The sequence below is a fragment of the Falco punctatus genome, assembly GCF_963210335.1.
Source record: "Falco punctatus genome assembly, chromosome: 7".
Classification (NCBI taxonomy): domain Eukaryota; kingdom Metazoa; phylum Chordata; class Aves; order Falconiformes; family Falconidae; genus Falco; species Falco punctatus.
In genome coordinates, this window is record NC_137587.1 from 12,998,114 (window position 1) to 13,015,696 (window position 17,583).

The following is a 17,583-nucleotide window of genomic DNA, read 5'->3' on the forward strand; positions in this document are numbered from 1 at the left end:
CCAGATTTACCGTGCCTACATGGCACAGGTACTCAAATTATTTCAATACCTTTTGGCTTGTAACTTTAAACTGTGCAGTGTTAACACTGCTCAGTTTATTAGTCTAGCTTTTTTGTTTAACATGTATGCTGGCTTATACTTAAGGCACTTCTGGTCATTGCATTAAAAGTACAAAGCCCTTCTAATGACTTGAACTAAGATCAAAATCAGAATATAAGAGATGCACCAAACTATTAAAAGCAAACATACTAAAATAATCAGTCATGGTAATTAAGAGTGACAGTGGAAAGTCTACTGTATTCCACAAGCCTCGGCGTGGAAGCACCAGACAACAATGCTTATTAAATCACTACCCCAGACCTTTTTTTTTTTTCTCTCCACCTTCCCTTTATTGCACAAAGGGAGTTCTCTTCTTTAAAGAATTGGTTATGAGCTGTGTGCTTAAAAATGAATGTCCAATTTTGTTGCAAGCAAAGAGTGTTGTAAAGTTTGTTCCCAATTTACGAAAAGACGGAGCTCACACAGGGGTCTGTGCACAAGGATGGGCTGGCTCTAAGGGCACTTCTATCACAGAATGCATTAAGAAAACCCTTTGTCTAACCACAAAAGGACTTACATATTAGTCTCAGGAGGAACACATTCCTGCCCATGGACTTTATTTTCAAAAGGATAAAAGTGCACTTTCTTCATAGGCAAAGGTAAGTCAAAGAAATCCAGGTACTCAAGAGGATGAGGCTGCAACAAACTGCCACGGTCAATTTAATTGGAGTTAGACCCAGAGGCAACGATAAAACCATTAACACTACAGATGTTAGGGGTCCCCAAAGAACAAAGATGCCACAATGGAAAATATTCTTTGTGTGATACTGTCAAGATTCTGTGGCAGACAGTGACCTCCCAGAAACATACAACTGACCAAACACATCAGAAGGATGGCAGTACTTAATATACAGTTCAGGGTACATTCATTCACACTTTAGAAACAGAAAATAGCAGCTTTCTGCTAAAGAAGAATATGTTAATGTTCCTGCCAAATGGAGAAGATAAGGATTAAATACTTTTCTTAGTGGGCATCTGTGTAAAGAAACATCCTCGTCTTCTACTATATACTGTCTAGTTATGCATTTTTAAGACTGTTTAATTACATAAGTCTTTCACAAGTACCACCTCTAGGCTTTGTACCCAACTACTACACACAGAATTAGAAATGATTATTCAATGTATTTTCCCTAACGGCCATCTGATTTGTCACGATTCATATGGACACAGAAGGGGAAGTGGTAGCACAGGCTGGTCACTGGCTCATGACTTTTCCTGGGTTTAGAGTCCCTAGGATGCATTCTGATGCTGGAAAATGAGAAGGATTAGTACATAAAAATATAGAGTTATTTCAATCAGAGCCAGTCAGACGTATCTCAGCTTTTCAGGGAGATTTCACTGGAGAGCTGAGAGTACTTGAAACAGTAAAGACAACAAAACACAGTACTTACAAGACTAGGAGAACACTACAAATTAACTCAGTTCTAGCTTTGTCCCTAAAAGTTGACAAGAAGGTACTCTTTTGCAGACTTTTTGGTCTGCTACTAAATCGACAGATTTTGCTTACATTTCCAAGCTCTTTTTCCATACTGTATTTTGACTAGAGCAGAAATGGCAGACAACAATTTTAAGAAGTTCTCAGTTTCCAAAAGCCTTCTAGATAAAAGAGCCAGAACCATAAAAGTAGGATAGGCTAAAAAAGCATGATACAGAGGAACACGTAAAGAGTTACTTTTCAATCCATTAAAAACAACTATGACTGAAGACAATGAACCTGATTCTGCAATAAAAAGTTCATTGCCCCCATGGGACTGTTGACTTTATTTCTGCTTCTAGACAAAGAGCAGGTTATGCTAATTGAATATTAAGAATCATTCCTAAATGTATCTATGTAGAGTACTTAAAACTTTCCATGATACCACAAACAACATTCATTCTTTACCCTACGCCTTGTCTTACCTTTTGCTCAAGGTGAAGATCTACTTTCTATTAAAAAAAAAAAATACAAGGCCTCCACTGCTATTTGAAACTTACCAGATCTAAAAAAGGACATTCTTAACATCAGCAGATTGACTGTGGCGCAAAGGTAGATACAGGAAAATTAAGCCAAATGCTTCCTAAACCCTGTTCCTGAGAGGTATATTCTTAGACAGCAGGCAAGCTTCCAACACCACCGGTAACATTTCTCCAGCCTTCTGAAGGATCACTGGACACCTAGAACCACAGAAGCAAAATCCATGGGCTGGAAGAACATTGCTGTGGAGAAGAGATCCAAAACAGCCACGCATATGAAGGTCATACAGCAGCATAGGAAAGCCCAGCATCATTGTGACTTTGCAGGTGTTCAAGAGTAGAGAGGGCTAGTGGAGAGAAAGAAGAGGATAGGGAAGACTTGTCTGATTCATCCGTCATTTAAAGAATCATCTGGTATGAACCTAACAGCAGTATGGATTCATTGTAAACCTCCAGAGATGCCATCTGCTCTGATGGCAACAATGCCAGGCATACAAAATGGCTGGTGATCTCTTCTCATACTGATGTGGCCATGCTTTCTACCTGAGATGTAATTTTAACAGGCACAAAGCCAGATAAAGTTTTAAGCCTCCTGCATTCATTCAGGTGAAGACAGAGTTCATGCTAAGAAAATATGGGGGGCCGGCACTGTATCTCAAAAGTGGTGTGAGATTCAAAGCACTGCTGGGAATCAAGAAAATAATTAAATTAGCATATCCCTTCTTTGTATGGAAAAATTTTATGTACGCCTTCACATTCTAGATGTCAGAAAATAATTTTGCTTAGCTGCCTCCTAAGTTACCATGCACACTAACTGGATTCTTAGTTCTTTTCAAGGCAATATTCCAAACGGCCCAAGTCCCATGCCAGGCCGCCATGGCCTGACCTGGCCCATGGCCTGCGCCAGCCCTCCCAGGGAGGCCGCCTGCGCTGCCCCAAACCCACCGCGCTGCAGGGCCGCCAAACCCTCCTTTCCAACGTATGAAAGTAATACTGACAGGAAACTCACCACTTTTATTGGCATTGGGCTATGCCCATGCAGATACATTGGTTAAAGAAGGAAATATTTTCCACTGTTCTAATCAGTACTGGCTTTTGTCAGAAAATCTCTGCAGTGTAAGCCTGTATTTGCATGTTTCTAGCACTCGTCTCATTCAGCATTCCTAATCCGTATGAAATTTTGAGGTTGACTGGGAACAGATTCCTGAGGAAACGATATTGAAACAATGGAATGAATACTATAAGCAGCAGAAGGGAGAAACAGGAGTTAAAGGATACCAAGAACCCTGAAAATGAGACAGAAACAGGAAGGAAGAACAGACGATACAGAAATGGGGCATAAACAGGGAGGAAAATTGAGGAGGAGGAAATATAAGCAAAGGACAAGGTAGTTCTTTTTATTTAGTTTAAATAAATAAGATTGTGATGTTCTTTGGGCCATTGGTAATAAAACAGGCAGCGAAAAGCTCCTAGAGTTAAAAGCAGAACAGTCAGCACCTGTGAAATTGTTGTGACTCAGCTGAGTAATGAGCAAACTTCTTAATGATCATCCAAGTCTCATTTTGGAAGTTCATCATACTACTAGGAATGAACATTTTGTTTCTGAAAATACATTTATGCACCAAGAGCAATGCCTGTTATTGGTCATGTCTCACAGGAACTCTCACTACTCCTAAAAGAACCTTTTCCTGAGTCATTTATTTTCTATGTAAAACCCAAGAGGTCTAAGCAGCAGTTAGGGAATAAAGATAGGTGCCCAAAACATCGTCTAGTACAGGATAAGTTTTGCATGTCTCTTGTGCACCACAGCACCAGATAATCCCAAATGGAGGCCTTTTTGATTATACCCTCATATGGCCCTAAGTCAAAGACATGCCATTATCTAGAGATCAGCTAAGAGATGTGAATGTTTTTAGGTCACATACTCATTTCACTCAGCTGGTACACCAGGGAGCAAGAAATTTGTGGCCAGCGATATATCAAGGGAAGGACAAGAACAGCAAATAAATCTGCCAAAGGCAAGAAAGATGATGCCAGTAACTCCCAGAAAAGGGGGACTTCAGCTCTGCAGCAGCAGCTGAAAGGAGTGTCTGGATTCTGGAGGGACCCTGAGCACAGCACAGGAGGGGGCCCTGTCTTTGGGAAAAGTACCAGGCAGCAACACAAGTTGCTATGTCCTGTTAAAGGATAATGGCACAATGCTGCAGCGTACTCACATCTATGTCACAGCCCCAAATATTTTTTTATGTCCACTCTCAGCAAGAAAGAATGAGCAATAGAATAGAAAATGTAGAAGTTAGCCCAGGACCTGTTATTCCTAACTGCAAATTTATTTATTCTACTGATAATCCTAAATCAAATCTCCTGATCAAAACTTGGGTTTTTTCAGTACGAAATGTTTGTTATGCAGCAGCCTTGATCCAAACTCTATGGCTAATGTAAGTCTATAGACAGTATCTTCATTTTCAGTGAAGCCAGTTTTCTGATGCACTTTTTCTTAAAATGCTGCCAATATAACTGTTGATGTTGAAGCAACTGACAGTGATTTAAGGGTACTTGGAAGTACTGCACTGTCTCTTCATATAATTTTGTAAAATACGTGTTGGCAACATACCTTATTTTCAGATTGTTTTACAGCTAATCTATGTATCAATTATGAGCTGTACTGCATCCAAAAGACAAGCTAATCTTCATTTGCAATTTTTCTGTATAATGGCCGCTGTAATATATTAGTATTCAGCTTTATTCTGCTCTAAAAAATAGACAATTATGGATGACCATCATTCCTTGGCTTGCTTACCCTGAGTATTTGGGCTTCAGACAGTGGACTGGGGGTGGAATGCCCTTGTGCAGCTGTTATTTCCAGCTGATGGTCAGCTGCTACCTTGCACACACACTGGCCAGCATCAGAGGACACTCTATTGGAGCCACACTGGCACCTCCCTTAACTGGTCCTAACATTTCTTTGCTCTTTGATCTCATAGTTGCTAGAAATGAACCTCATTCTCCAGCATTTAATTCCTTGAAAGGTACATGTGATATATATACAGCACGGTTGCTCCTGTAACCTGAAATCAGAGTGGCCCTATATGGCTTGATGTCAATTAAACAGATTTGTGCACTTCCAAAAATGTCACCTTTTCCCAAAAAAAGAACAAATCATGTTAAAAGAATTAAATTAGCCAAATTTTATACCTTTACCCAATGGCAAAAAATTAATTCTATAGGATTTTCAGTGCCTTTTGAATAAAAATTAAATTCATTATTTTTCACATAACATTTTCAGGAAGTTAGCCAGTAAGTGATAGAGGAAAAAAGCAACTGTATTCTTGGCCTGATGGTCACAAAGCAGGACTAAACACTGCTTATTTAAGTAATGTAACTATAGTTCTCTAAATAATAATAAAAATGGCAGTTATATTTGCAGGGAGATAACATCTCTAAATTTTTGTAAGAAGAAAAGGTTTATTGGTTTAATATATTTCACAAAATCTGTAGAAGTGCACTTGAAGGTTACATTTTTTAAAAGTATAATAACTGGCAGACACATGCTATTTTTTAAAAAAAAGACAATATTTCAACACTGAATTTGTAGGAATAAAATTGTAAAAAAAATGTTGGAGACTCCACTGAAGGAAAAAAGAATCTTAAAAAGCAGGAAAGATTCTATTTTATATTTTATTTAATCTCTGAATTTCTAACAACTACGTTTGTAAAGTTGAATGAGTCTCGTTCATTTGAGAAGGAAATCAAACATTTCTGTAAAATAGGTGCAGTAACAAGTTCTGGCCTCAAGAGGGAGATACAGCACCACGTCTAAAAGTTTTCCAAAATGAAGGAAAAAACCACTTTTTACTTAAATAGAACAGCTGCTGTTTGCTTGTGGGTAGCTGCTAAATGCATTGACCTCTGCTATATCATTGACATGACTTAAGATATAATGACCACGGTTCTCCCTCAAAAGCAGAACGTTTAATACAGCATTTTCTATTATTCAAAGCTAATTGGTTAGAAGAGGTTAAGTCTGTCACCTCACAAGAGATATTATAATTCTTTGACCCATGAACTTGCTTCACAGTTAAGATTTCTGAGTTTAAAAACAGGGAAAATGGTGACTGCCACTATTTGCTAAATATGGCAGCAGTGAGGAGAAATTAATATTCACCACCTCTTTTCTTTACTCCATTATTATTCCTCTAGTTTCCTAATTTAGCCTCCTGTTATGCACTTGGTTCTTCTTCACCTGCAGTCTCCAAAGAGATCCTGTCACTATTAGTTCCTCCATTAATTGCTTTTCCTTTGCTTCCTAATTCATGTGCCTTCCCTTTTAGCTAGTTTCTTTTTTCAGTGTTCTCCAGTGGACATTCCTTTACACCCTTTTTAGACCCTAATTCTGGCTTACTTTTGTCATCCCAAAATCGGGATATGTTTACAGAGTAAAATAAAAACAGTCTCATCTTTTTTATCTTCTTATTCTTTATTTTTTACTCCAGAAGCTTCACTGTTTCTAATAAATTTAGTATTTTTTCTTGCCTCTGTGTATCTCAGCAGAGCTGTAGGAGATTTGCACTGCAATGCATAAATGAGGTTGAACCTAGTTTGGACTTACCTGAGCTAATTTTATGCTACCTGCCATAGTTCAGTTGCTCCTAATAGTGCAGCAGTATTAACATTTTAAATTATTTGTCTTTAGTCTTACACAACACAGCAAGGAAACATTTGTGTAGTCAGATGCTGGCAGATCAGTAAGGAAGAAGCAGTTAGTAATATTAAATTACTGTGACTTGAACATCTACACTGTCTACTACCAAAAATCCGTTTGCTTGCTGGTCCTCCCTCTGTCAGCCTGGAGAGATTCCAAGCATTGTCCAAGGGAAACCAGAGGCAAATCTAGCCCTTGTTTGGGTAACCTTACTTGACCTGCATGAGAATCAGCATTCAAAATAAGTCTTTACTAACAATAAAGGAATATTCAGATAAGATTCCAGTTTGATTTGCTAAGGACAGCTCAGTTGTTTGTGAGGACTGTCATCTGTGCTCCAAAACCTAAAAGGATGAAAAAACAATTTTTTGCCTTTCTGGTTGTTTTCAAGATAACTTTCAAATACCTGCATAAGCATATAAACAGTCTGAAACAAGCCTCTGAGAGACAGTTTCCTGTCCATATTTACCACAAATTATCTTCACTCTGATGCCTAATGATGACAACTATGATTTAAGAGTCAGCATTATTTAATGTTTCATTCCTGATCATAACATACTGGAAAGGATGAAGGAATGAAAACCAGTTGCTGTCAAAATATATAAAGATACATGAGAAAAAGATATGAACACATTTTGAGAAGTTATGCAATAATCTTACATAAGTGGACTTGATCTTTCTCCTCAGGTTAATCCTCTCTAGACCCTTGGACATTTTTCTTGCTCTGACTCATCTCCAGCACATACACATTTTAAGGCAATGATGCGTTAACAACAGTAGATAGACTGGAGTTTGATTTAGGTGGAAATTAGCAGCAATGTATTATTTAAATAATTAAATATTTAGAATAGAGCATAGTGATTTTGGTATACTGTATCTTTCTGGAATATCCTGTACCTCCTTACATAAGATACATAAAACATAAGTACCCAAGAGCCTAAGTATATTATGTAATGGAAGAGCTGGACCTTAAAACATTGGGAAAGGCATATCACTATGAAAATAAAAATCAATGAGTATGCTGTCTCACTGCTCCATATTTACTATATTTTAAGGGAATATTAGAAAGCATGATTTTAATTTCAATAGTTTTGTGTTTAATAACAGTGACACTTCAAGGAGTCCTAAAATCAATACAGTAAGTAGTTAACAGGGTAGCTCAGAAATATTCTCAAACTTTTCACAACGAACCAACCCTCTCCCCAGCAGCTGCCCCCATAAAACAGCAGTTATAGAGGATTCAGACCTGAGCAACACAAGAAGATTCCTCTTAAACCACCATACATACCCTGAAGTAAATTTTCAACAGCTATTTGACTCTTTCTGTCTGTTTTGAAAGCTAGTGCCATCACTGAAAGCTTCCAAACCTCCTTCAGTGGTTTCTGAGTGCCTTTACCTCCATGAGAGAACTGAAAGCTGTGAACAATCCCAGATAATAGAGTGTATGCACTGATAGAAAGGAGTTGATAATATGATCATCTTAAAGTCAATACTGATTAGTTTTCCAGGTTATCACTGTGTGCCTTTTAAATCTGGAGCCTCTACTGGCTTTCTGAGTAAGTCACCTGGCACTCACTGCTCACCTTCGAGCCTGTCCTTTGCTGCAGAGAGCAAGAAGTCCACCTCTTGCAGTCTCAGCATTCCTTCTCTCCATCTTCAGCTTGGTTGCACCCTTTTGACTATTAGCAGAGATCCAGAAGGTAAGAAATAATCCTTGACCAATTTATAGAAAGTTTCCAATTCACAAAAAAATAATGTGGATGGCTGTGGTGCAGATGTGCGGCTAGGCTGTGATACAGATGATTAAGACGTGACTCTGGGTTGTAAAGCCAATGGTGACTCAAAGCTGAGCTGGGTGACTGCATTAGAATAGGAGGGGCTCACAGAGTGCATGCAAAGGCAGCTGTTCCTCGGTTCTTCTAAGCTGTTAGCCATCCCTGAGCTGAGATGTGGTGTCCAGCTATGTACACAACAAGAGAAAATTGTGAGGCTTTCTGCAGCCAAAGGTCTCACATCAGATGTGAGCCAAACACTGGATGCAGACATATCCCTTACAATCAGTTCTAAATACCAGTAAACACATGCCCTGAAATCAGTGCTACTAAAATTATTTGTGAGCAGGTTTTTTCTATTTCTCTCTCTTCCTCTCTCTTTTTTTTCCCCAGAAAAATTATTTGGAATGACTGCCAAATACTGAATGTAAAAGAATCCCTGATCTAAAACCGCTCACTGCCAAATCATTCTGACATCTTTACACTGGAAATTCAAACAGCTCTGAACAAGCATATGCTTTGCAATAGATGTGTTTCATTAAGGAGGCATAATTCCTGCAGTCAGGCTTAGATATAAAGTTACAAATTCAGAATTTGCGCAGCTTACATAGAAGTTCTGTTTTCGCAAAGATCACTGGTGACAAACTCGCTCAGATTCTTGGTGGTGAAGCCAATGCCAAGGAAAAGTGAATGTACTTGGAGAAGCTGTTTAAAATTCAAGCAAACTGTCAGGAGCTAAGTGTTTTGGAGGAACAGAAGGTTCACTGTATTTCAGAATCATCTTCTAGTAAAGAAGCATTTGTCTGAATAAAAGTGAAAGTTCCATATGTATCCTACATTACTACTTAATAATACTTTAACCAGCTTGAAAACTGAGCAATGAACTTTCAAAGCAGGCGAGTATCATCACACTCGACTCCCAGTACAAAAATGTGAAGCGACATTTTCAGTTATGCTGCACAAAGCAGCAAGACTGCTGAGAAAACTGCAGAGTTGCCAAGGAATTTCTGGATCTGATACCTCTTTCAATTACTGTTTTTCATAAACTGGTTATCAACCAAGAGCAGTATTTTAATCTAAACTGTATGAAGCAGTATAAGTAAGATACAGAGATGAACAAATTTTGGCAAGCACTCCATGTATTAGGAAAAATACACAGCCCATTTCTTTTAAAAGGGTCACTATTAGAAGCACCATTGCTAAGTTATTGAAAGCAAGAGGGCTGAAGGGAGCACTGCAACACTTTAAAAATCCCTTATCTGGTAATCCAAAAGAAGGCAGTCCTCTTCCCTGGTGATTACCTTTGCTTTTTCCACCTGTTCTGTCATTGCTGATTTCAGTTCTGGTTTTCATTTGCTACCAAGCCCCATCAGCACCACCAGTTCTTATTAGTTTTTCACTACGTTAGCCCCAGAGCCCAAACTTCATTTGTCCTCTATGCATGCTTTTCCCCCTAACGATGAAAATCACCTCCAGACACAATAAACTGTGCTTCCCCTAAAGCAATACAGCTTCCACCTTAATGGTACTCGTGTGTTTTCAGTCCATTCTCTGCCCAGAAGCAACTCAGTCCCCTTTCAATCTAAACAACACAAATTCTTTCCCCTTTGTGTCAGTTCTCCAAATATTTTCTAACCAGCTGGCTCTCCACTGCCCAAATGTACCCCCAGCCATATTTCCAATACACACGCTCTCTACCAAGTCCATTAACCATTTGCAGAAGCCTACTGTTTAATCACTTTTTGTGACTACCCTCTAAAAATGCAAATCTTTCCCACCTAAACACACAAGCTATTTGTCATACTAACAAGGCTTAGCACTGATATTGCACTCTTCTTTGCACACTGCACCGATCCTTAGTCCCTCCTAGACAGGAAAATTATTCACATTACTCCAATAATTTGGAAAAGGAGTCTTTAGTCTCTGCTCTGCTGAGGCATCTTGGGTTCAGCGGGGATAAATTGTTGCACAAGGGTGAGGCGTTCCCTGACTGGGTCCTGGTAGGCAGCAAAATCTTTTTTTCCTGTCTCTTTGCTACAGGATCCCTGTGGCATGGTCTAACCCATAGCAGAAAATCATGCAGAGCAGAATTATTTTAGTCCCTTAGCACATCAAGAACATGGTAACCAGTGCCAAGGCTAACTGGGCTTCCCAGACATAATACAAAGCCAACAGACTTGAAGGCAAATTCATGAAATGTGATGAGCTAAAAAGATGGGATCGATAGATATCAAATTGCTTCTTGCAGAGGAAATTTAGCTGCCTCTTACAGAAACAGTCTGTGATAAAACAAGCTATGAGTCTGTATAACAGGAAAAAATCAGCAATTTGCTCCATACAATTAACCCTGAGGCCTGCAAAGCAAACACATCTTCATTTAAATGAATAGTGTTGCAAACGGGAAAATTTCTACCCTTTACAATAGTGCCCTCAAAAATCAAGTAGACGGGAGTATCCGTGACCCCAAATTAAAGCACAAAGATGTCGGTATAGTCACAACCCTAGTATCGCTTTCTAGAGAGGGAGATGGAACTGCCTGAACAAGGTTTATTGTGATTATTACGGTATTCACGTAAGATAATTGAAAATCATTGTCATTAGATCAGCCCAGGATCATTTTTTTCTTCCAGTTTTTCAGTTTGCACATAAAAGGGGGAGAAAAAATCAATTATTCATATGATTTTAGGAAAAACTTAGTTTTCTTACAGAAAGTAAATTTTAAAGCATTCTGAACCCAATACTATGGAGTCCTGGTGTTACATATGAGAAGTGACAATCAACCATCTTCTTACAGCAAAAAGAACTCTGTTGACTTTACTTGTGAGAATGATGTTGTTCTATCTTTTTCCTCTCCAGTTAGTATAACAGAAGCTACAGAGCTTAATGTGCATTCTAAAAATTCATTTGGGGTGGCCACTAAAAGCTGAATGATACTTCAACAGTAAGAGAAACATTCAGAATTTGCTATGACTTGTTCTTACATTTAATTCCAAAAGCAATTTCTGAAACATACAAGGTGCTGCCACAGAAATTGTTATGTACCCCAGAATGGAAATAGCCAGTACTAAAGGCATAAGCACATGCCAAAGAATTAGCTGCAGTAAAAGGCAAAATATGGTGAGAATATGCAGTACTTATTGCAAAGCAAGAAAGTGATCCTATGTAACAGCAAATGGGCAAGTCAAACAGAATTCTGTTTGTAGGTGGACAGATTAACAGCATGATAATACACATGCAAGGGCATCTGCATAATTTGCAAGTATGAAAACCCACATTTTATCAGTTTCTACACATGACTATCCACCATATAACTGAGAAATGAATAAGGCTTCCAATAAATGCTTTAGCATACGTTCAACAAATTGCTTACTATCAAGACATCACCAGATTTATACTAATCTAAATTATTCCTATTACAATAAAATACAGGAACTTTTTTGTTTGCCCTATTACCTAGCTAAAATACGACTTTCAATGATTTTGAGACCGCCAGTTGTTTCTAAGCTGTTGTTATCTGGAAAAGAAAGGTTGTGTTATTTTAGTTCTCTTTTACAATCTCAATAAATAAAATTATATAAAAAAAAATATTAGGCTAGACATTTGCAGCAGTGTAACTGGATTACTAATGGGCATGATCATGCTTCTTCTGTCCTTAATTAAGTTCTCGATTCAGATCTGACTTCTTTAGCACAAAAGTACCACTAACAATAGTACTACTGAATTATTGCTAAGACATGTATTCATGCAATTAGGAAACTCCTTTTTGAGTTGGAGACTTCTTATTAAATAATGGAATTAATGTAAATGCCAGATGACAATAATTTAAAAAGCCATGGCACACTTCTGATATGCTGCTTAGGGAATTATGAAACAGGAGATCTAGCAAAAGAAAGGACTCAATATGTGACACAGGTATGGTATTTTAAGTTAGATTTTGTTTACAATACTTCATAACATCACATAAGGGAGGAATTTTCTTTTTTTCTGTTACTTATGTCAAATTAAAGTACCTCAGCAAGACACCATAATGTTACTGAGGAAGAATTTACCTCAGTAAGAGCTCTTGTATTGAAAAATTGGTTATTAGTCTTACAAGCAGAAGATATAATTACTAGCAACAATGGGAAAACTCAGGTAAATAAGCAGCTTGGAAAAACCTTCTAGTTCTTTAAAATATTATAATTGCTTTGCCAAAAATTTTATTCAAAACTTTTATCTTGATTATTTTTATTCACTATTCAAGAAGTACATTTTCAAGCCATTGAGTGTAGCTAGCATACATCTTTCTTCATTAAATAAATATGAAACATTCTTGTGTGTGATTTTTAAGGGCATGGATCACTGAGCTATCTCTTCCTAGCAGTGCTCTTTGCATCTGGTCTTCTTTTTGTTTAAAGCCCTTCTAATTTGAGCCCCTTCCCACAACTCACTTCATAAGATTATTTTCAAACTCTGTGATCAACACTCCCCAAACATTCACCACAACCAGGAACACTGAGAAATTGTGGAAAAAGCATCAGCAGTAGCAAAGTTCCTCAAGGACAAGAGCAGCAGCTGTAATCACTAGCTAGAAGGGTTTACTTTGGCCAGAGAGCAGCTAACTACCTTTAATTGCTGTCACAAGCTCAGTTCACTCCCCAGAGAAGGTAAGGAGAAGATGGGTATGGAGAATTGGGTGTTTACAGCTGCAGCCAGCTGTTAGAGCTGGTTCTTATTCCTCCATCCTGGCAAGACTGAACTGTAGCTGCAGGGAATCACACAAAGACAGATGACCCCAAAAAGAAGAATTACCTTTTCCAAAAGTTTGAGAAAAATAAACATGATGATTTGAGAGGGTGATGCAAAAAATTTCTCTGCCATCTGCTTCTGGCCAAAAGGATGCTAGTCAGCATCTAGTGGAGGGAGCTGGTCCCTAGACACTCAACAAATCCATTCCTTAAACAGGCTCTTGTAGTATCATTTGAAAGACAGCATGTTACATATTCACAAGCAGCTTTGATGGGATTTGTTGCTTGCACAGAATGAAGGGCTCTGTATCCATCAGACTCATCTGGACTAATTTTCAACACTACACAAACTTAAGCACAGAAATAGCTTGCACTTATGAAGATGGTTCTTTCATCAGAGCCCAGAAGATGAACCCCAGCCATCAGGATGGAGGGAACAACTTGAATCATTAAACGCTGCCCTTTAGAGCTGACCATTTCAAGGCTGACAGCTGCTGCTCCCTCTTTTGTTTAAGAATTTTCTCTTTCTGTGTTTTCTACTCTGACTTTATAACCGAACATTTCTAGCTCAACTACTTTTCTACTAGTTATAGTACTTGGAATGCCTTCAAAAGTTATAGAAATCATGCATCGTAAGAAGCATTTACTGAAGTTATAGTTATAAAACCTTTTTTCTTAGCTCTTACAGAGCTTGATAAAACAGAAGATAATACAGAGACCAGATTTAGCATTTAGATGCCAAGATCACCCTTTAATATATATATCATGAGCTTCAAAGGATTTTGAAATCTAATAGAGATGAAGCTTTCTTTTCTGACAGCCATTTTACTAAACTGTATTGCGGATGGACATGAAATGTTCTGCATAGGAGAGTTCTGCTCTGCAATGGTAAGGAAGACAAACCCATCAGAAAACTGAAACAAAAATTTACTATGAATGTAAGCTAATAATTATATTATTGAGATTTCTAGGTCCTTATTTGATTATTCATTCAAATTCACCTCCCTTTCCAAAGTTTATCTTGTTACTCGGAAAGATCTTTCATATTGTTAACTACTGCAAAAGTTTCCATTTTTTATAAAGAGGTATTTCTGGAGAAGTGATGTCAGAAGCCAAGAATGAAATCCTATTAAATTTCTCTTATTCAGAAAGGATTATTTAAGAAAAACCAAAACCACAACAAAAACCAAAAATAACCCAACAGTTGCTGTGCTTAGTTCCACCAACACTGGAGGGAATATACTCGCTGTCAGGGAAAAGACCTGATTAAAAAGAAATGTGATTATTATACATGATATGACAGGAATCAAGAAAATCATTATTCTATTCTTGGACTAAAGATTTATTTTTTTTTTAAGATAGTAGGCAGATGATATTAGGTATAACTTCATTCAAATACAACAAAGATCCCTGATTTTCCAATGTTTATTTTTCATGTCATCTTAAAAATAACTTATGTACCTGATCTTGGCAAAAAGAAACTGTATTGATTAAAATAATGTTTTGCCAAGGGTAAAGGCATTGGTGTAAGTAAAATAATGTAGGCAAATTCTGTATAGTTAGAGTTACCTGCAGTCTATTGGAATTACAGTTGCTGCTGTTTTCTACTTCTAACAGTCACTAGACAAGACCATTCTCATAATTAAAAGAAAACAAGAAACCAACTCCACCCCTGTCCACACCTCCATCTCCATATACAGTCTTATCAAGAACAGAACAGAACAGCACAGGATTACTGCTTTACCTCAATTTTCTCCCATACGGTTTCATAATTCTCTTGATGTTGTATATCTTGCATCAGTTGATGAATTAAAGCTGATTTATTTGAGGCAGAAGTCTCATTCTCAGTGGACTGAGTGACAGCAGTCCTTTCTGACTTTTTTTCAATGTATTTTTTAACGCAAGATACAGGCATACAAAGTTCTTCATCAGAGAGAATATCACTGAGAGGCCCAGATTCAATACTGTCACCTAAAGAGGATACTATATCACTGGAAGAGCTTGGTGAAATTCTACCCATCTTTTTGTGCTTTTTGGTCTGGTATGTTGGATACATTTCTGAATCAGAGTTCATTTCTGACAGCTCCCAGTCATCAATGTTTTGAATTGTTTCTCTTCTGGGCTTTTGGGGCAGCAACTTTGTCAGATTTTCTAGTTTTAAAGCTAATACTTCAGTCTGTTTGAGATGTGAAGGAAGTGCTAAATATTCATCAGATCCGTACCAGACCTCACCATCTTTACTGTTTTTTTGAGTGTAGCTTGGTGTTGAGAAGCTTTTATTATTCTTTCTTCTCAGTAGAAGAGGTGATGAGTTGTTAAGCTCAGAACCAGCTGAGGAAGCACTCTTTTGGCTACATGTTGGTGAACTGAAAGACTCATTTTTACCTTGTGATTGCCCATTTGGGTCTCCCTGGTTACAAGAATCTAATGATGCAGGAGAATCTGTTTCTGTCTCCTCCAGAGACTGAGAGTTATGAGAAGTAATTCCATTCTGTAGAGAAGAACGTCCTCTTTTTTTGACTTGTATTGATGGAGCCATTTTACATACACCTCCAGGTGCTCTGCCAGCTTTCACTTTCTCTGGAGCATCATGAGGCTTCTTGTGTTTTGATTTTTCTTTACTGTTATAGAAAGCAGACTTTCCTAGACTTATGGGACTGCCCTTAAAGTGATTATTTATTGTGTACTCAAGATTTCTGTCACCTATTGTATTTAAGCAATCATATGACTGACTAACTGCAGATGGACTGTTAGTGTAGGGTGACTGTAAAGCTAGGCAAAGCTTGGACCTGTCTGGTGGATCTAACAATGAGGGTGTACTTCTACTCATTTCATTTTTAACTATCTGAGAGATTTGCCTTTTAAAATCATTGGCTTCCATATAATCTTTAAGCACATCATCTTTCAAAAATAGACCTCTTTTTGGCAATGTAGGCTGTGTAGGGGAGTCTTCATTATAGTTAAAGCAGTCTCTGATGGACCTCTTAGGAGTTGAGTTTTCACATTGAGAATGGTTGATTTTTTCCCTGGTGTGCTGTGGAAGATTGGATTCTGCTTTCTTTAATGTGGAAGCTGGTTTGCTGTCAGTAGGTAAAACACCATCTTCAGATGGTCCTTTAGGAAGAGAGGAGTTTACAGAAGGAGATACTAGCGAAAGCTCATGCAGTGCTTTCCTGTCTTTGCTTTCTTCTCCATCTTCCACTGGAAAAGGTACATGGGTTTCTTTCTCATTTAATGCTTCATTACACTGGGAAGTGATGGAATCAGTTGCTACTGCAAGTAAACCCACACTTCTAATAAGTCCTGGAAAGTCCTTATCCATCTCACTGTAGTTCCAGGATTCAAATGATTTTGCTTTCCCTTGGCCAGAGGTCATATCATCCAGAGCACCAAGCAAATCCTCACTAGGACTGTAGTCAGATAGTTCAAATGCAGTAATACCACAATCCAGTGACAAGTAATTTTGAGAACATTTGATGGTTAACTGTCCAGAATCATCAACTTCAGTTAAAGAGTCAAGACGGTCCTGAAATAGACAAAGAAATGGTACTTTTTTAGAAAATTAATTTGCATATACAGCACACAAAGTACCAAACTGTCAGCTTTTACGTTTTTCTAACATCTAGAAAAGCATTTATCACTGACCTGCCTCTTCTGGCAGTGCCCTGTAGATAAGCAAACCATTCCAAAGTATTTGGGAATAAAAAATGGCACCAAACTGAAAAATGCTTAGTTTCAGTCAGGCGTGTCAAGTTACCTAAAAATATCAACTCACTTTTCTATTGGTATTCTCCTGCTTAAATTCTGTTCTCAGTTCTACATACTCTGTAGGGGGGACTCAGAAATTCCATACAGCAGACTCATATTTCCTGTGCTAACAACCTCAAAAAGGAAGGAGGGGATCCTGGGGACTGCTGACTGTATCAGTCAACTTGTTAATCTTGTGTTCTAAGAAATCTATCATTCTCTACTGTCTTTCAGTTGATTGCCAGAATGTTTTTTCCAAGCACCACCTTACAATGACAGACATTTCTTCCTGTATTTGTGAGATAAATGTTGTTAACTACATGTCACTTTTCTGTAGCATTATGAACTGCGGATGGATTTATCTGCTGGATATTTGGAGCACAAATGGAGAACAACTCAAGGAAAAGAAGCTATAGCCAGTTTTCCTAAACCTCTGGCCTGCTGTGATCCCTTGACAGCATCATCTCAATGGACATCCTTCAATCTCAGAAATGCAGATATAGCCAGAGGACACATCTCAGGTGGCAAATGAGATTTTAAGATTGAAGTCACATTAATGTCTATAAATCGGTGACTTATTTGA

At 38.0% G+C, this 17,583-nt stretch overlaps 1 protein-coding gene across 5 annotated transcripts in view; it reads right to left on the reverse strand.

The window, feature by feature from the left end:
* Positions 1-17,583, reverse strand: part of AKAP6 (A-kinase anchoring protein 6) — a 351,976-nt gene that overhangs the window by 222,555 nt on the left and 111,838 nt on the right. For all 5 annotated transcript variants that reach the window (XM_080397013.1, XM_080397009.1, XM_080397012.1 and 2 more), the window contains exon 4: positions 14,998-16,779. In XM_080397013.1, coding sequence (XP_080253139.1) covers positions 14,998-16,779 — 1,782 coding nt within the window. The remainder of the gene's footprint in view (positions 1-14,997; positions 16,780-17,583) is intronic.